The sequence below is a fragment of the Lycium ferocissimum genome, chromosome 5 (genome assembly GCF_029784015.1).
Source record: "Lycium ferocissimum isolate CSIRO_LF1 chromosome 5, AGI_CSIRO_Lferr_CH_V1, whole genome shotgun sequence".
Taxonomy (NCBI): domain Eukaryota; kingdom Viridiplantae; phylum Streptophyta; class Magnoliopsida; order Solanales; family Solanaceae; genus Lycium; species Lycium ferocissimum.
The window spans coordinates 26,926,597-26,947,481 of NC_081346.1; the positions used below are offsets into that span (position 1 = coordinate 26,926,597).

The window sequence follows — 20,885 nt, forward strand, 5'->3', positions numbered from 1 at the left end:
TATATATTGAGAAATATATCTTTAATCATACTTCCATCATATTTCCATCAACTTATATGCACTAATTATCAAAGACTAATTTGGTTTACGAAAATTTGGGCAGCATCTCCCCTATATCATCTACTTCCTCCAAATACCAAAACAACTCCCAAACAATACCAACAACATCAACAACAATATCCTCAATATTCTACAAGATAAATATGTACAATTTTATCCAAAACTCCCTTCAAACTTCAATCCATAAGCCAACAACACCAACACAATAATTATAACTCTTATTCTTATAAATATTCCTAAATCAATATTAATAAAGAGAGATTCACACCTTACCTTTGCTAGAATAGGAAGATCTTCAATATTTACATTGAATCCAAGCCAACTCTAACGAAAAACAAAACTACAATCATGGCTATACGCTATCCGGACCCCGATTAATACTCCGTCACTCAAAATTACTCAAAATCCTCACTTTTATGTTGTATATGAGCTCTCATATGTTGCTGAACTTTATAGAATATTTTAGGAGATTATGATGGAGAAAAATGGGGTTTTTAACCCTTTTATAGTGGATAAGAGTCGGTTGGTACTGTAGCAGCGCGCCCTGCTCTGACCGCCTAACTTGTAACATCCATAATTCTCTACTCTAACGTCGTATCGATGAGAGGTTTGTTGCGTTGGAAACTAGACTTCATGAACTTCAATTTAGGCTTTTGATTTGCTTCAAAACTCCTCATATACTAAAAGATATTCTTTTTCAAAGTTGGACCAAAATTGCCCCTCATATTTTCCATAAAATCCAACAAACTTAATTTCCTTGATCCACTTGCCCTCCAATTCTTCCGTAGCTTATTATATGAACTTAAACCCTCGTAACGATGAGATAGGTGCATACAATCACACATATTCTAGGAAGTCCTCCAGGTCTACGCTCAAAACAACTAATGCCTAATAGATTTCACGTACAAAACTACGAGGTGTAACAACTTTAACATGTAGTTTGTATTGTAGACCATATAAATAGGTTGACTGTATAACTAAATTAGGTGTATGTCTATATGAATAAACATTTTAGAGGGAAAAATAAAAAAATATTTATAAAATATCAATTTATGATCTCTAAGTGTTGGAAGAATAAAATTAAGCATGCTAAGTGTAATAAATGCTTTTTCTTGGAGGGCAAAGATTTGGAGGGAAATATCAACTATGGAGCCAATTCTTTATTGAGGGTACAACAGGCTTTTTAACCGAGTTGTGCCACATTGTGCCATTGTGAGTTGTGCCAAATAGCAGCACTCATTCCATAAATTGAGTTCTACGAGTCACATTTGTAACAAGCCTGCATGCAACTTCCAGTGCATCATTATTATAATTTGCCTCATTTAATATGTCAATACAATTAATAGAGGTGGGGATATGAAATTGATACTTAAAAGAACACAAAAGGAAAAGTTAAAAGAACACAAAAGGAAAAGAATTTTTGTACTACCGGAAAAACTATGCTTCGAGAAGTTGTTAGTAATGTTGTTGACCGTCAGCATCGCTGGAAATGCTTAGCCTCAAAGCACAAAATAAGAGAGGCATGCTTCAAAATTCCTACGGCTTCTCTCTTTTATTAATTGAGTGACTTGAAAGTACATATTAATATCTCCATGCACCAAACGCCAAAAATACTGTTGCTTATTTCTCATTCGATGCTATATATACCCAAAACCCAGTTGCACTATCATCTCATCATCTTCCTTCTAAGTTGCAATTAAATCTTTAATTACCTCAGTTCATCAGCATTATTTAGCTTGATTCTTCAAGTGTAGTGTCCAATTAATGGCTCCTTTTACTACAATCGTATTTCTTGTTTTGTTAACAGTCCCTCTGTGCAGTGCAACTCTTGGAGTGCAATACTATGATCAAACATGCCCTCAGGCTGAAGATATTATCTATCAAACAATTCGCAATGCTTCGATTTATGATCCTAAAGTCCCCGCACGTATTCTCAGGATGTTCTTCCATGATTGTTTCATTAGAGTACTCTCTCTTTCCCTCTCTATATGTATTTGTACGAGTCATTAGTATTAATTATCACGAATAGATGCATGCAAGAGATGTAAGTTGAAACTGTTTTGTTAATGATTTACAGGGATGTGATGCATCAGTTCTATTGGATTCAACACCAGGAAACAAAGCAGAGAAAGATGGTCCGCCCAACATCTCTCTTGGAGCATTCTACGTGCTCGATGACGCCAAAACTAAGCTCGAAAAGGCTTGTCCAGCAACTGTTTCTTGTGCCGACATACTTGCCATCGCAGCTAGAGACGTCGTTGCTATGGTAATATTCCATCATTAAATAGTTAATTAATTCTTGTGCACTGGCAGTGTATTGTTTTTTTCTTAACACCAGCAATTGTCTATAAATCTGCTAAATTGGTATCTAAAGTGCAGTAAATAACATGTTACAAATGGTGAAAATATACTAATCTAATGTAAGAAAAAACTTACGCGCTCTCTGTGTATATAAGTTAAATAAATCAAACGCTTAACTTGCATTCATCATTTCATAAATACTTCATGTTTTAATCAACTTTGTAGTCTGGGGGTCCGTACTGGAATGTACTAAAAGGAAGGACAGATGGGAGAGTATCAAGGGCAAATGAGACAGTAAACTTACCAGCTCCATCCTTCAACACTAGCCAACTCGTTCAGAGCTTTGCCAACAGAGGATTAGGAGTGAAAGATTTGGTTGCTCTTTCTGGTGGACACACACTTGGGTTTTCGCACTGCTCTTCATTTGAACCCAGGCTTCATAACTTCAGCTCAGTGCACGACACTGACCCGACCTTGAACGCCGTATTTGCACAGACCTTAAAGCAGAAATGCCCCAAACCAAACAAAGATCGAACTGCAGGGCAATTCTTGGACACAACTTCATCAGTATTCGACAACAACTATTACAAGCAAATTATTACAGGGAAAGGGGTTTTTGCATCAGACCAGAGTTTGTTGAATGACTACAAGACTGGTTGGATTGTTAAATCATTTGCCGATGACCAAGCTTTGTTCTTCAAGGTATTTGCTGCTTCAATGATCAAGCTTGGAAATGTTGGTGTCCTTGAAAAAGGAGAAGTTAGACTCAACTGCAGAGCTATAAACTGAGAAAGCTGCGTTATATTTCCAAAGTTTGTTTGAAAATGAGTGTATTTTGTGTATCCTTGTTTGTCTTTTTTTTTTTTTTTTTTTTTGCTGGTGAATAATTCTCTAAATTGCGAGGCTTAATGAAATAATAATATCTGTACACTATGTATTAATGCCTTGTAACGTGCAGAGATGGCAGAGGAAGAATAACATCATCAAATTGTTACACATGGTCATGATCTATCCTTTAAATTGAATTTAGTGTACACGTACAAATTTCTTTCAAATGTTCTGTCATCAAAATTGAAATATATTTCGTAGATTCAGAGGTAGAGCAGAGTGGAAGCCTTGAGAAATGAATGTATAACTGCAACAAATCCTAGGTTCTTCTGAAGTAACTCAATAGATTAATATGCTCTATAGATTAATATGCTCTCTAATTAGTAGTGCCAATCCATAAGAAGCAACCAACATAAGACCACTAGGTTCTTGAGTCTCCTAGGGAGTCTAGAGTCATGTCAATGTTGACTCTCATTTGTGTATATCAGGTCACATACTCGTTAGAGAGAAGCTACACGACATTTTGTTAGCTTTTTTCTTCTTTCTAAATCTAGATCGTGCGTTGAGCTTGAAGCCAGTAGTGAATTTTCAATTCTTATCGAATTCCCGACGTTCTAAATATGTAAGTGACAAGCATAAGTCTCGGAGTCCAAGCATCGTCACCAACTACTTCCGAAGTAGCCCTTGAGGTGTCAATTACGCCAAAAATGAGATTAAAGAATGAAGTCAGGACTGAAACGAAATAGATGTTGCTGGGAAATAGGCAACGGTGAATTGGAGTTGGTACACAAATACTAACGGCTTACTTGAGAAGGAAACAAAGGAACGCTATCCCTGAGTATTATTGAAATGGATTGTGCCTCGTGAAAAGACATACCAAAACATGGGAATAAAGAAGGCACATTAAAAAGATAAAGCACTAAGTGGTAATCAGGACATGTTAGCCTAATTTATGGAGGGTACTTAAAGAAACTCCCTCCAGATAAAAAAGAGTGTCCACTTAGCCATTTCAGACATTCCTTAAGAAAATAGTAACTTCTAGAAAAAAATAGGTAATTTGAATAAACTTGCCTAATTAAAAAGGTATTGGGATTTGATCACATAACACTTAATAGGGGTAAATTTGAAAAACTAAGGTTAACTCTTTTTTGATTTGATAAGTGGACAAGCTTTTTGACCCAATAAAAAAAGGCTAAGTGGACATTCTTTTTTATTAGGAGGGAGTACAATAATTCGAACTTGAATAAGAGACTTCGAACTTGAATACCTTATTGTATTAAAATTTCTTCGAAGGGTGACGAGGGCTGACAAAGACCTATTTGGTCAAGAAATGCAAGTCAACTAAGTTCGCAGCTTGTAACAATTCGACCTTTAATGTTTTGTATTTACAATTACAAAACATATTTTGAAGCTTTGTTTAAGTTTGCTTAACCATTTAAGAACTGTTGGGATGATTGGGGTTGAGAATCGGCGGCTCAGGATAATTTTGAACATGTCGAGCCTTAAAATGTAGGAACTCAACCCGTGATTTTTTTAGTATTTTCGGCCTAAATTGAATTTTGCGCGTGTACATAAGCTCATAATGCTAGTTAAGACTTGCAAGGATGGCTTCAGAGGTTACCCGAGGGTTTAGAGTAGATTCGGACACATTTACAATTTAACTGCCGTTGCAAAATTTCTGGTGTCTAGTGCCGGCGCCACAACGCTAAAGGAGCGCAATAGCACTAGCGCCTTAGTGCTAAAGGAGTGCAATAGCAGTGAACCTAGAAAAGCGAGAATTTCTGTGATAGCGCCAAAGGATCGCTATAGCGCTGAAGGACACTTCAAGTATAAATTCAAACAGAGTCACCTGCAGACTTAGAATTTGCAATTTTTGAGGGTAGGAGCTTGAGGGATGGATCCAAGGCGTAAGTATGGTGATTATACGTGAATTTCGTGTAATTTCATCCATGAAATCATGAGATTAAAGTGTACCTTACTTTAAAAAAAAAAAAAAAAAAAAAAGGTCCATTACCCAAAAAAATCGACCGCTATCGATTTATATCTTGGAGTTACAGACATAAAATCAACCACCAAAAGCAGCGCACCAGTATCAAAAATGGCGGATGCGGTTGGTGAATTGGCGGGAAAAAAATATATGGAAAAACCGGCCATACCTGTCGATTTTCTTAAATTACACAATTATAAAAATACACCATCCAGGGATCGAACCGATGTTTTTACCGTAGAAGGACACTATTCTACCATTAGACTATTGGTGCTTCTTGATTTAAGACTTTCTTTCTTTATATTTATACTCTTTAAGCACATTTTTTCATGATAATAACTGATGGACTCGATCAACTTTTTAAAGAAAAAATAAATTATAGACCGTTTTGGTTAGTAATTTGGTCGGTTTTTTCAAATGAGTTGATCGAAGATTTGATTGAAAGATCGATCGACTAGGTTGGTTTTTATCAATTATTTTAAATAATAAACTAATTGTATCGTACGGTTTGTCAAAAAAAAAAAAATCTAGCAAAAATGACAGATCGAATCGGTCGCTTTTTTTTTTTATTTCCCAATTTATATGCTAAAAAAATTGACCAAGTCGATCAATTTTTTGTTTTTTCGATTTTGGCGCTTAAAAATGGACTGAATCAGATAGTTTTTCTGTTTCTTATTATACCTTTGGGATTTAACAAGGAACTTTGTTCTGTAATCAGGATTTACCTACAGCCGTTGTCGGTATAGGGTGCGTAGGTAATTTGAGCCTCAATAAAAGTAGCAGAGGTAGTCCCCTGGAAAATACCGATGGAGCCCCTCGGTCACCCATCGGTTTTTTCATCTGATAAAATATTCAAGGAAATTCAGATATATCGATGGACTCTCTTGGTACATTTAAAAATCATATGATATTGATATATTATTTACCAATAGACGTTCATTGGTTTGTTAAAGTTAATAAATATTAAAAAAAATATACCAATAATGTCTCAGTAAATATAAATATTCAAAAATTATATTATCCAACATACTAAGAGACTTCATTAGTGCGTTAAATAAAAAATAATTATACTGGAAACTTCCAACAGAGTTATACTGAAAATATGTGTTTGATAAATTTTTCGAGAGATCCCTTGGTAAGTCCTTTGATATTATTTCAGGTATTATTTCGAAACGTAATGCCTAATTTTTTACTGCATCAACTGTCAAGCGGAAGATGTATGTCAATAGAGGCTTTAAAGAAGCAACAACACAACCAACAATAGCACTAATTCAACCACAAATATCATATATTATACTAATTCAACCGTAAAAAATTCAAATATCAAAATTAACCTATTAAACTAAACATCATATGAATCCAACCAAACTTCAAGTCACTCAAACAAACATCAAAAGCATCCCAATAAACTTCAAAATACTTCAAAAGAAAATAATCCACAACTAAAATGACCATTGACACCAATACTCCTCTCCATCCTCCTCATTCTCTGCATCTTGTCCATCATCATGATCGGTGGTTGAAGGCGGAGAATGGGGCAATTATATTTGATTAATTTATTCACTGAAATTCTGAGGTCTTTGATGTCATCTGATTGACGGTGCACCTCTGACTCAAGCGTTGATCGTAAATCGCTCCTCCTTCATCTTTTTTGCTCGTTCTGTCACATAATTCCTAAGAAGCTACTGAAGCTGCCATTGCATCTCGTCAAGTATCAAGTTGCCCATTTGGTACGGTTGGAGGCCTCCCTATTACTTGCAGTCCACACTGGAGGCGATGGAGGTTCTGCTAGGACCAAAGCTCCTATGCTCACTACAAAAAGGATGCTAATTATTTTTTAGAGACAAAAATCGATAGACTCCGTCGATCAACTATTCCTTTAAAGTAGTGGACTGTCACTACCGAAAAATCAACAAAGTTTATTTTTAATATTTTAAAAATAAACCGAAAGAAGTTTCGACGGTTTTTAATTTTTTTTTTTTTAATTAAATCGAAACTATAAATTTTTTGTATAATTTTTTTTTAAGAAACCTATGAAAATTCACCGGTTTTTTTTTTTCTAAGCAAACTGACGGAATTTGTCAGTTAATTTTGCTAAAAAATACAATTGAAGAGTATAGATAGTTAAAAATAGCGGAAGCTTAGACTAATGAGCAATAGTGGTCTAGGGGTAGAGTAGTTCTATGCCATTATAAAGACTTGGTGGGTTCAATTATCAGCTGGGGCATTTCAAAGTGTTGTGAGGAAAAAACCGAGGGTCGATTTATCAAACCGAGATGATAATTTTTGAGAGACTTATGCCCATCCGTAGTTTAATTTGTCCAAAAATTCTCATTTACCGACGGATCCTTTGATTTTCTCCCTCGGAAAAACACGTATTTAGTAGTGGCTCCCTCCTTATACACCCTGCCAACTGCGTCCAACCAAAAGGGGAGAGTTTCTTTATTTAATGGCATGATTGAATGGTCTTGATCATCGGTCGGCTGAGTTACGTTCTCATTATGTCCATTTTCCATCTACATTATACAAATAACAATGAGTGCAACTTGAATAATTAACAGACGCTGCAACTTTAATTTAACTAACTTGAATTATTAACAAATTATACAACATAAGCGAAGCTCTAAAGAGAGTTTAAGTTATTAAACTATTGAACTATCGGATGTCCCAGAAGTGACAAATTTTATTATAAAGAAGAAAAGAAAACTTTCCTATTTGATCATATAACTAAAAGTATCTTCGAGTTCAAAAAAGGCCTGGACCAATAGGTTACATTTAATGGAAAAAATCGTATTTTTTCATATGAATTTCAACTTAAGTTGTTAGTATATTGATTTTTAACATGTTTGTCGTTATACAAATACTTAGACATTAAAGAATATACGCAAGTAGAAAATCGTGGATTCAATTTTTGGTTCTTTTTTTTTTATTTTCCACCTGACGTCCAATGCTCGCATTGAGGACCCGACTAATTTGAATTCGCGAAGTATAAGACCCATTTTAGAGGGAAACGCTCCTTGATAAGATTTTTTCATACCAAATTTAAACCCGAGATCTTTGGTTAAAGGTGGAGGGATCCTCGCCAATCCCTCCCACTAAAACCTCTGTTGGTAACTGTGGATTCAAGTTGATACGCTGGTAAAGCAAAAAGCAGCTGAAAGAAAAACATAAGAAAAAAAGAGAATATTGGTTATTTTCTTTCTTTTATAAAGTGATAAACAAAAAGGTTTCAATCACACACTTTGATATTAAAAGGTAGTAATAAAGGAAGTTTGTCTTAGTGGAAAAGTGCTTAATAATTCGGCAGAATAAACAGATTCCCCCGAACTGTCGATTTTTTTCGGTGTCAGACACCTAAACTTGGGCAATTACCCCCGAACTTGGAATATGATAGTCGACCCCTTATTTGGCAAGAACCCATGGTAAGTGTGACACCTTGCATTACGTGGATATTTTTGTCCATGGCATTTTTTAAGGATAAAATATATATTTTTTTACCTTTTTAAGTTCACCAATTATTTAGATCATCTTTTTTGGGCCAAATCTGTAAAAAAAGAACTTGAAACAACAATATTTTGACCATACTTTTTCTTATTTGCCTAAAGATAATAATATTCTAATCAAGTTGTTTTTATATATTTGGCCAGAAAAAGAAGAAATACACAGTTAAAGCAAATAATCATTGTATCTAAAAGGAAATAAATAAAATATCAACCAAATATTTTAAGAATTTGACCCCAAAAAAATAATGTAGAGTTGAAATAAATAGTAATTGCATGAAAAGAAAAATACACAATTTTTTTTTTGTAGAAAATACACCGTTTAAACTTCATTACTTTTGCTAAACCTTCTTTTTATTTGGCTAAAATAAATAGAGTTTCAACTAAGTTATTTAGATTTGGATCCAAAAAAAGGAAAAAAAATACATAGTTGAAATAAATAATCATTATATCTAAAAAGAAAAAAGTACAATTGGGATAAAATATGCAATGAATATTAAGAAAAACCAAAAAGAAACACAATTGGAAAAAATAAATCATTATATTGATTATATGGCGATTAATAGTTGAAAAATACTCCACTTGGAAGTCGATTTTTTTGATTTTTGATCCTTCCACGGGCCTAAAAGAGAGTGTGTTCACGCTCTTTGCCACATCAGCGTCTAGGGGGGTCGAGACTATCATATTACCAAGTTCAAGGGGATAATTAAGCCAACGTATAGTTTAGGTATACACTAAATAAAAATCGATAAGTTCAGGGGGGTTCCAAGCTATTCTGCCTAATAATTCGGCATTATTACTAACAGTTTCTTATCACTTTGATTTTCAAAGCATTAGTTGTAAATTAGCATGTTCTTCCCAGAAGTACACTTTTTTCGCATTTATATTTTTAGATATAAAATAACAAATATTTAATCGGATTGTATTCACAAGCAAATGGTGATAATGACATAATGTATATCATTATCAAGTCTAATGGCATTTTTTATTTTTTTAAATTGAAATAGAAAAAACTTTAATTGATGGATTCTGCTCATAATCATATTGACAAAATCCAACCATTTCTATTGTTTTTTAAATATAAAATAATTATATATTAAATATTAAATATGTAGTTTTATTAATTTTAATTTAGCAACAGATATTCCTCGGTATTATAAAAAAAACCCAAAATAATTATATCTACTTTCCGAAAGAACACATTGGCACATTCTTTTCTAAAATTTTCATTTATTTTTTGTTAATTCACCGATGGTGAATATCAATAATGGAAAAAGAAAAATTCATGATATTATATTTGTATTACGTAGAGACGCTTTCGGAAGTTTTATTTTATTTTTTATTATGTACCGAGAGACTCTCTCGGTATAGCCAATTAAACTTTGACTTAAAAGTCGCTTAATTTACCGAAAGACGTCCCTCAGTATCTTTTAAACAAATGAAAATTAAAATATTTGACATTTTTAAGAGACGCTATAGCAAAGTCTGTGGCAATAATGGCACAAAATATATCTCTGATAGCCTTAGTCGGTGAAAGGCTATTTTTAATGGTATGTTGGTTTAATTTGGCTTTGGGATTACCATGTGTGATCTCTACTCTTTACTCTCTCATTTGACCTTGAACTGACTTTTCCCTGAGCTTTGTTAGCATACATTTGACTTCCGAGGACGAATGGTACGATTTCCGAGGCCATCGAATGAGTATTAGATAGATTTTTGTGAAAATAGGCCTTAAAGTAAAAAATGTTTGACTCAAAGTCGACTTTTGGTTAAACGGAACTTTTTTGAAAATTCGTCGATTTTGAGAGGTCTGGATGGTCATTTGTAATTTGCAAGTATGTTCGGTTCGGTTCTCAATGCGCTCGGATGCATTTTGGGACTTGGGTTGGAAATTTGGTTTTAGGCTATTGGGGGTTGAGTTGGTCAACAAGACCCCTATTGGGAATTTTGAGGCCACGAGTGCGTTGGTGGCATATTTTTATGTACGTCTACATATCTAGTTTTTGTGTGTGGGGCCTCTGGTGATAGTCGGATTTCTGGTTGAGACTTGTGGAAGTTGGGAAATTTCTGGTGTCTGGTGTACCGTATGGCGGCACTAGAACTATGGCAGCGGTACAACCATAGCAGTGGCCCTACCGCTATAGCGGCTTAGTATATTTGGGGGTGACCGCCGTAGCAGTTACGTTACCGCTGCAGCGGGGCCGTCGTAGCGGTCTCGCAACCCCTGCAGCGGGTGACGAGGTAGTTTAATATTTAATGAGATGATAAAATCCTTAAGTGCCTCATTCATTTCCATTCAGTTCTAAGCTTCTAGGAGGGCATTTCAAGAGACTTTGGGGTGATTCTTCATTGTGGTAAGTCCATCTATCCTCATTCTTCATTTATGATTTATAATCCGCCTTAGAAACTCCCTAATTTATTAGAGTTTTCTAATAACATGAGTATTAAAGAGGGTTTTTGGGTTTCTTTCTTGAATGAGTTTTTGGTTATTAAACCTTGATTTATGGATGGATTAAGCTTTATTAAGTATGGAATTGATGGGTAGTCGCTATATAAACATGAATCTACCATTATTAGTGACCAATTTGCGGAATTGGAAGTTAGGGTTTATACCCAAATTTGGGGGTTTCACCTAGAATCCGAATTGGCCTAATCCATGAGTTAATCTAGCCATTGTTTGATGGGAATTGATCACCTAGAGTATGAATTTCATATTTAGCCTTCGAATTGACCATTTTACCCTTAAGGGTTCGTTTTCCCCATTGCATGAGTTAGGATTTGGGACTTGAATAGAAGTAAGGCTTATGGTGTTGTCCTTCTTGATTCTAATACCGTATTCGGATATGACTAGACTTCTATTACTTTGAGACAAAAAGGAAGGGTAAGGCTCAAGTTTGACGGTTCAAGATTGTTGTTCGGCTTTCCAGGTAAGTTGTGGCTTACCTTATGATTAGACTTCGGTTAGTAAAACATATGTAGAGTTAGTGATTGTCGGAGACAGTATGTACGCCCTCGGGTGTGGAGTTGGGATGGAATTCTACTAGGTTGGTTGCTGATTGATTGTAGCTTGTCGCCTTGTTATGTTCTATTTGTATTGTGGCTTTATGTGTTCGGGCTTGTGGCCTGTTGGAAACTCTAGGGATCATGCTTAACATTTCATATATGATTTGGAGGATTCTATGTATCATAGGAGACTAGTTGGATGTAAATTTGACTTATGACTTACTGTTGATTATGACTTTATGCATGATATGCGTCTTTATTTCATATGTTATTGATATTGAACCATAACTTGGTACAGGGGATGTTAAAAGAGAATGAAACATTGAATGACTATAGATTGGATGCTTAGTGGTTGACCTTAAGAGTTGGAGACTGTATTTTATCATATGCTGATGTCGTTGGAAGGGTAAGGAAAGATAGGATATTGTTGATGTTGTTGTTGTGATAAGTGTCCCTGTGTGGCACGACTGAAATGAATATGTTGCATTCGATATTTTCATTGCATAACATACATTTTCATATCCATGCTATATCGTTGTGATCTTGATACTGGTGTGATGGTGATAAATAAGAAGGGAAGTGATTATGATTCTTATGACATTATTATATCGCGGAGCCATCTCTATCTTTTGTGTGATACGGAGTGCCTAGCGAGGAGTTCGGTGGAGGAGTCATTTTTGGCTGTGTGACACAGAATGACGGTATATGGACTTAGCGGTCCCCCGTAAGTCATGACTGTCGGATGGTTGACATCTTCTCCCCGGAGCATGTGTGTATCAGGATGGATGAACCATTCTATCTTTGTGTGATATGGAATGATGGTACTTAGCGATTCCCCATGGGTCATGATTGTCGGATGGTGGACATCGCCCTCCCAGAGCATGTGTGTATCGTTGCATATCATTGCATCCATATTTCATCCACTCATACCCCTGATTTCTGGTTGTGATTATTATTTGTACTGTGTGGTGTTCGTGAATACTGATTTCCTGTTTGGTTCCTGATTTGAGTTTAGATGCTTCACTATAGGCTTTATCTGGATATAACTCACTGAGGGCTTCTTGGATATTTCGATACTTGAACTGTTATTCTTGGATATGTGTTTATGCCTTATATCTGATTGCGAGCAGGTCTATTCTACAGTCTCTTTCCTCATATATGTTCACTATATGTTGTCGGCCTATGATGCTTACTCAGTACGTGTTTTTTGTACTGATGTTACCTTGCAACACTTCTTTTCGAGGTGTAGAGTTTGAGACAGGTTCCGCTCCTACATCTCGAGGCTGAGTTCCGAGGCCTAGCTTGCGAGTTTCTAGGGTAAGCATTTGAAGAGTCACTGCCCGGAGGCTCATCTATCCTATCTTTATATTCCATCATTCAGATAACTTTTTATTTGACTTTCAGACTTGTGTATTAGACATTCTTGTAGCTGATCTTGTACGAGTCAGACCAGTTCTTTAGGGATTGTAATGTCTTCCGCACTTATTCATTTTTAAATGATATTGAGATTTATTGTTATTTACATTGTTGTTCCGCATTTCTAGTTGTATGCTAGTTAAGGAAAGGGTTCGCCTATCGAGATGGAAAATGGTATGTGGCCACACGACTTAGTAAAATTGGGTTGTGACATGTAAATAGTCTGAATTTCTTGGTTAGGTGTAGCCAAATCCGCCCCTGATTCCTAGACGTCAGTAATAGCTTTCAGCTCGTGATGAACTATTTATATACGTACGGACAAAGATTTAATTTTATTATGGAAAAGGCTCAAATATGCCATCCAACTATCAGAAATGGCTCATTTATGCCACTCGTCAATAGTTTGGCTCATTTATGCCATCGAACTATAGGAAATGGCTCATTTATGCCACTCATCAATAGTTCGACTCATTTATGCCATCGCCTGTTATCAAAATGACTCATCCATGCCATATTTCATTAAAGCTGGTTTTACAATACCATATATGACACGTGGCCTCCAACTAGATTATGATTGTGGGTGGGTAAGGTGTATGAAATTTGGATTTTTATTAATTTATTATTTAAAATTGGGTGGTTTAATTAAACGACGTAGACCTCTAATTGGAGGCCACGTGTCATATCTGGTATTATAAAATCGGCGTTAATGAAAAATGGCATGGATGAGTCATTTTGGTAACGGGCGATGGCATAAATAAGTCAAACTATTGATGAGCGGCATAAATGAGTCATTTCCTATAGTTTGATGGCATAAATGAGCCATTTTCTATAGTTTGATGGCATAAATGAGCAAAACTATTGACGAGTGGCATAAATGAGCCATTTTCGATAGTTAGATGGCATATTTGAGCCTTTTCCGATTTTGTTACATTTCATATATACTTATTCTAAACCCCCTAAATCTATATTCTAAATTTGCCTCTAAACAGTGGTCTTCACCATGGAGTTATTATGTATGTAGAACATATTGCAAGTCACGTCTTTAACAAGGGTGCAACTTCCAGCTAGGGGTACATGGACCGAGTTGGTTCAGATTTTTTAAATATTAAACCAAATCAATTGCGTCGGATTTTTAAATTTATACACCAAACCAAACCAATAAAATTCAGGTTTTTCAATCTCGGGTTTTCTTGGATTTTCGGGGTTTTTTTTCTTTTTTTCCGGAATAGTCCTGTACAAAACATATAACTTTTACTTCAAATATTTCTTTAGTCTTAGTAAGATACAACTATATAATTAAGGTGTTTTATAAGAAAATAACACAAAATGTGAGAAGAGTGATGACATTGTATTAAAATATTCAACAAAAGATAATAAAATCGGTTAAAATAAATATTGGTAATTAATAAGCCATAAAGAAAATGATCGTAATCTAAAAATATTAAGTCATGCTAAAATAAGTACGGCTAATAAGTATTAATTACAAGACAAGAAAAAAACTTAAGTTATGTAATTTCACTCTCTAAACTAATTATGCAAAACTAAATAATAGATATCCAAAATTATTGTCATTCCTAGTGGTAAATTGAATTTCTTTTGTTAGTATTAGTGTTGAGTTGGTTTTGATTTGGACTTTATATGAGTTATTAACATTAATAGGATATAAAACTTATTGACATTCAAAATTCTAAGTTCAAACTTAATAATATGATAATAGATAAAAAAAACTATGAAAATTTGACAAATATTTATAAATTACATTACAAATAAATATTTTAAAAATTGAATAATGTAATGTCGGGTTGGTTTGACTTTTTTAAGCTAAAACCAAACCAATTATGGTCGGATTTTTTTTTCAACAGTCATACCAAACTACTAGTCGGTTTTTTTTCCGATTTGACTCAATAAATCGGTTTGGTGCGGTTTGTCGGTTTACTTTGTACACCCCTACTTCCGGTGCATCATTAATATTTTGCTTCGTTTAATGTGTCAATACAATTAGAGATGGGGATGGGAAATTGAGAGTTAAGAACACAAAAATAAAAGAAATATGAACTACTGAACTAAAAAAACTATTCTTCGAGAGAAGTTGTTAGTAATGCTGTTGATCGTAAGCATCGCTGGAAATGCCTACTCTCAAAGCACAAAGTAAGAGAGGCATGCTTCAAAATTCCTAAATCTTCCCTTTTTTATTAATGGGATAAGACACTATTACCTTTGAAATTTGGCATGATTCTTCTACGATACACGCTTCTCCGCATGATTCTTTACAACAAACCTTATTTTTTCAGGGGTCCTATTACCCCCTGAACTTTTTTAAAACGGAATAGTTACCACTCTGAAACTGGATATCTACTCTCTTATGGGGGAGTGACATATACTCTCCTTGCCACATGTATATTTATTTATTTTCTATTTTTAAATTCTTTTCACTTACGTGGCAATTTTTTAAAAAATTTGAAAAACTGAATTTTCTTTTAAAAAAAAATGAAAAATGGATATTTAAAAAAAAAATCAAATTTTTTGATTTTTTTTTTTAAAAACCGTTTCTTAAAAAAAAAAAAAACTGAAAACATGGATTTTGTTTTTTAAATATGGAAAAAATAGATTTCTTTAAAATATGGAAAACTGGATTTTTTTTTTCTGAAAAATGTCTTAGAAAATCTATATTTTCATGATTTCATTTTTTCAGGACACTTTTTTTTTTCAAATAAAATCTGGATTATTCTTAAAAAAATATGGAAAAAGTTGTTTTCTTGTCAAAATGTGAAAAAACTAATTACTTTTTTAAAATGTGGAAAACCCGTTTTTTAAACGAAACCTAGAAAACTAGATTTTTTTCATATATAGAAAAAAATAATCAGTTTTCCACATTAAAAAAAAAATCAGTGTAGAAAACTACTTTAAGCTTTAATTATAATTACTTAGGTGTAATTAAATGTGAAGTACCCAATTAAAAAATGACACGTATTAGATTTTATGCTTCTCACTCTCCCAAAGAGAGTGAATTATACTCTCCTTGCCACGCCAGTGCTTAGGGTGTTACTTATTCTGTTTTAAAAAAGTTCAGGAGGGCAATAGGACCCCTGAAAAGGTAAGGCGTGTCGTAACAACTTTGGCCAAAATTCCGGAAGGGGGGGGGGGTAGGGTAACGGTGCCTTATCCCTTTATTAATTGAGTGACTTTAAAGTGCATATTATATCTCCATGCACCAATCGCGAAATATATTGTTTGTTTAATTCTCATTCTCAGCTATATATGTAAGGAAATCATCCTATTTTCAAGTGATTGATATGATTTGATTATAATCTGGCTGTAATTAATTTGATTAGAATTTCATTTCAATTAGGATTTTTTTATCCTTGGTAGGATATTTCTCTTGCTTTCCCGTAAAAATGCTGAAACATTATGTGAATGATAGATAAGGAATTCAGCCATCTTCTAAATCTTTCATGGTATCGGAGGTGCTATGTAACGACCCACTAGGTCGTTATGAGAGGGTGACTTAGGAAACTAGACCTCCGTTGGGAATTTCGAGGCCGCGGGTGAGTCTATAGTGTAATTTTATGTGTTTGTGCATGTTTTGTTTGAGTCAGTAGGGCCTTGGATTGGTGTAGGGATTTTTGGGTGAAAACGGGTGTCAAACCCGAGCTACTGGTCATAATGGACCACTGCAGCGGGTGAGGGACCACTACAGCAGGTCCGTCGTAGTTGTCAGGGGGTCGCCGCCACCGGAGGCAGGACTTTAATGAGGTCCGCCATAGCAGGAGCCTTCCCGCTATAGCGAGACTACTGCAGTAAGAGACCAACCGCTGCAGCGGTCGACGGGAGGGAGAAGCCATGATTTATATTCTTTATTCCGAACCCATTCCCCACATAACACCAAAACAGTTTCTAAGAACTACTGTGACGAATAACTGAGGCTAGGGCTAAAGTGCGCTTGAAAGGTAAGTCTCAACCCTTGACTTTGTTAATTCCATCATCATGTTAGAATCCATGACTCGTTAAAGGTCCATCAATGGTGAATGAAAGGGCTAAAACCCTAGAACTTAAGAAAACCCTTGATTAATGAATGGATTGTTGATTTTATTGTTACTAAATCATCTAAGAGTATATATTATTGCTTTCTAGGATGAGAACTTGTCTATTAATGGTGGAACTTGTGGATTGAGACCTAGGGTTCCATAAAAATGATGACTTTGGTATAAAAACTACTTGTAAAAGGGTTGAATTGATTAAAAAACCCATGAACGGATAGAATATAATTATTGAGGTTGACATTATGATGAATTCACCCTTAGTAATAGTCCTCTCATTTGAAAAAGGTAGAAGTAGTTGGGTTCTTTTTCTCAAATTGTGGTATTGTTGGAGTAGATGATTGAATACTCATGTAGCTCTATATTTCTAGACTTTGAACGTTCAGAAGCTTCGCGAAAGGGGAAAGCTATCGCAGAGTGATTGCATTGTTCCAATTCTGCTTTGAGGTAGGTTACGGTCTACTTGATTTAGACTTTGATTAGTTGATTGTATGTGATATGAAATTGATAGGAGAAGCATGATTAGGGCTTCAGACAAAGAGTGTGGTTGATAATTCCTATAGTTTGATACAGATTGACTAATTACACGATGAATTGATATGAAATGATAAAGCAGGAGTTCATATATACTCTTCTTATTGACTGGGAGGATTCCCTTATTCATGTTATTGATTGTTGAGTCTTGATATGACTTGTGACATGGTGACTTGTGTTCCCTGATATTGATTTATTGATTGTTCCCATTCCTTGTTTGTTTGTGAAACGGAAATACATTGTGATGAGGAAGATATTATAAATATGAAAAGGCACATTTGACAGGGGGTGAGGATGTGGCCTATGTTAAAGGCTCGTGATCTGAGGTAAGATTCCGGAGTGAGGGTACATGGACACCATGGGTTCCCTGCGTGTGTCATGGCTAATAGGTCAAACACTACCATTTAGCATGTGTGTACAGATATGTGACAAGGTTGAGATAAATTGTGATTTACGATTGTGTTTGGTGATTACGTGGACTGAGCTGCTCTTATTGAATTCTATTGTGTGGTTTTACCTTATCCCTATGTTGATTGATATTTCGGTGTTGGATGATTTCTGTTGATTGTTCTTGAGATTATATGCTATTGTGCCTATCTGTCTATCTTATTGATTTTGTAATTTTATGCATGATACTAATCTTAGTCGGCCTATGCTATCTACCAATACATAGTGTTTGTATTGATACTACCTTGTTGTATTCTTTTGAGTGCAGATTGTAATCCAGAGACTTCTGCGAGTCCTCATATTTAGTTGAGGCCAGATTCCGATAGATTCGAGGGTGAGCTATTCTCCATGCCAAGCCAACTGAAGATCTTCCTATTTTAGATATCTATTTCATTTCGATTACACTATGATATTATTAGACAGTGTTTCTTTCTTACACAGTTATGTTAGAGTCCTTGTACGATGACTTTCGGATTTTGGTGTTGTAATAGTATAGACTTCCGCATATGTTATTTATTTATGGCATGACTAGACTTTTGGAGATATTTATGCTCATTATGTACTTGAATGCTTTACAATTGGCTAAGTAATTTGATAATGGTTTGGGTGGTTGATTAAGTAGATGGTTCGCCCACTAGGGGATTTGGGTGGGTGTTTCTCACGACTGTTTGGGTCGTGAAAAAGTTAGTATCAGAGCCCTAGGTTCTTCGATCTCATTGTATAAGAACATGTATAGTAGAGTCTTGCAGATCGGTACAGAGACGTCTATACTTATCCTCGAGAGGCTATGGGACACTAGGAAAATTCAATTTCTTTCTTTCTTTCTTTCGTGCTACTTGATTCCAATTGGTATCTGCATGATTCAAATTGGTATCTGACTTTTCTTTCCATTCTCTCACATATGGTGAGGACTCGTGCGGCTAGTCAGCAACGCGCTGAGTCCCCTGACCTTCAGGAAATTCCAGATGAGGTAGTAGAGTTTGCAGCAACACCTACATAACCAGATAATATAGCTCCTCCAGTGTTGTCAGATATGATGGTCCGAGTGTTGAACCTGCTGAATGGTTTGACATAGGCAGGTGTGTTACCAGCTTTTCCAGGTGCACAGGGGCCCAGAGTAGGTGATCCAGCTCCGAGCGGAGTTCGTGCTCTGGGGTTACAGCATGCTGCAGCTATGACTCCTCGTTTGGGTAAGACTACAGAGCTGGGTGTAATTCCTAGGCCAGTGGGAGGTCCTGTGTTGACGGGGGCGAGTATGATTTATTTTGGAGGTTCACTAAGATAAAACCTCCAGAGTTCTACGGCACTGAGGTTGAGGATGTTTACGAGTTCATTATGGACTGTCATAAAAAGCTCCATAAGATGGGGGCAGTGGAGAAATATGGTGTTGAGTTCGTGACCTTGCAACTCTTGGGTAATGCAAAATTATGGTGGAGGGATTATGTGGAGTGCAGGCCAGCAGGATCACCTCCATTGACTTGGACTCAGTTCTATCACGTGTTTCCAGACAAATGTATTCCTCGTACTTTGAGAGACCACAGGCGTGATGAGTTCAGCAATATTGAGCAGGGTAATTTGTCTGTGGCTGCTTACGAGGCTCGGTTTCATTCATTGTCTTGCTATGCCCTCCAGCTTGTGCCTATAGAGGAGGAATGGGTTAGGAGATTTGTGAAAGGGTTGAACAACGCCGCCGGTTGTCGGCTCTTCGGCTTGCGACAACGGTGCTTTTTTCAGGAAGTGGTGGATCATGTTAAGATCGTCTAGGGAGTTCGGCAGGAGGGTTACCATAAGCACGCGGAGAAGAAGGCCCGAAAGGGTAGGGGTTACAACGGTTCTTTTGTTAAGGCCCAGAGTTTCAAGCTTTATTCGGGACGCCCCGTTCAGTCAGCTATGCAGGTTTCAGATGGAGACCCGTCGGGGTCGGTCGGCCTTATTCCGGTCGACGAAGGGTTGGGACGGGCTACAGGTATAGTGGTTGCACGTCCGCTTCTAGATCGTGGATACTTTAAGTGTGGTGATACGAGACATTTCAAGAGAAATTGTCCCAGACTTAGGCAGGGTGGTCAGAGTACTCAGTTTCAGGCTCCCCGAGCCCCATCATCAGGTAGAGAGGGAGGATCTTATGGTTGTAACCGTGCTCAGTCTGGGCATAGCGGTCACACAGCTCGTAGGGTAGTCCCCGGCAACGAGGCGGGTTTCGTGCGGTAGAGGTGGTCATCGGCACGTAGGAGCGAGCTCGGACAAAAGGGGAGTTGATCGTAATGGTTCGCCAAGGCTGGTGGACGGGTTCATTATTATGCTTTTCCTGGCAGGATAGAGGCTGAGGGCTCAGATGCAGTTATTACAGGTAATATCTTAGTCTATCACCGGATGGCTTCTGTATTGTTTGACCCGGGTTCTACATTTTCTTATGTGTTTACATATTTCTCTATGGGTCTTGATATGGTTTGTGATTTACTTGATGCCCCTATACATGTATCTACTCCGGTTGGAGATTTTGTGGTAGTAGATAGAGTTTTTCGATCTTGTACTGTCACACTTATGGGGTATGGAACCTGGGTGGATTTGGTGATCTTAGATATGGTAGATTTTGATGTCATTTTGGGTATGAGTTGGTCAAGTCCTTATCATGCAATTTTGGTCTGTCACTCCAAGACAGTCACCTTAGCTATGCCCGGGGTGCCTAGACTTGAGTAAAAGGGTAACCTTAGTCCCTCCCTAAAGAAAATAATTTCCTTTATTCGTGCAAAAAAGCTAGTGGACAAGGGGTGT

The 20,885-nt window shown here is 36.2% G+C and overlaps 1 protein-coding gene across 1 annotated transcript; it reads left to right on the forward strand.

Moving 5' to 3' along the window:
• The first annotated feature begins 1,723 nt into the window (after positions 1-1,723).
• Positions 1,724-3,357, forward strand: LOC132056618 (peroxidase 66). Its single transcript, XM_059448896.1, has 3 exons — positions 1,724-2,025; positions 2,138-2,326; positions 2,587-3,357. The coding sequence occupies exons 1-3, from the start codon at positions 1,825-1,827 to the stop codon at positions 3,148-3,150; spliced, it is 954 nt and encodes a 317-aa protein (XP_059304879.1). The 5' UTR covers positions 1,724-1,824; the 3' UTR covers positions 3,151-3,357.
• The last annotated feature ends 17,528 nt before the right edge of the window (positions 3,358-20,885 follow it).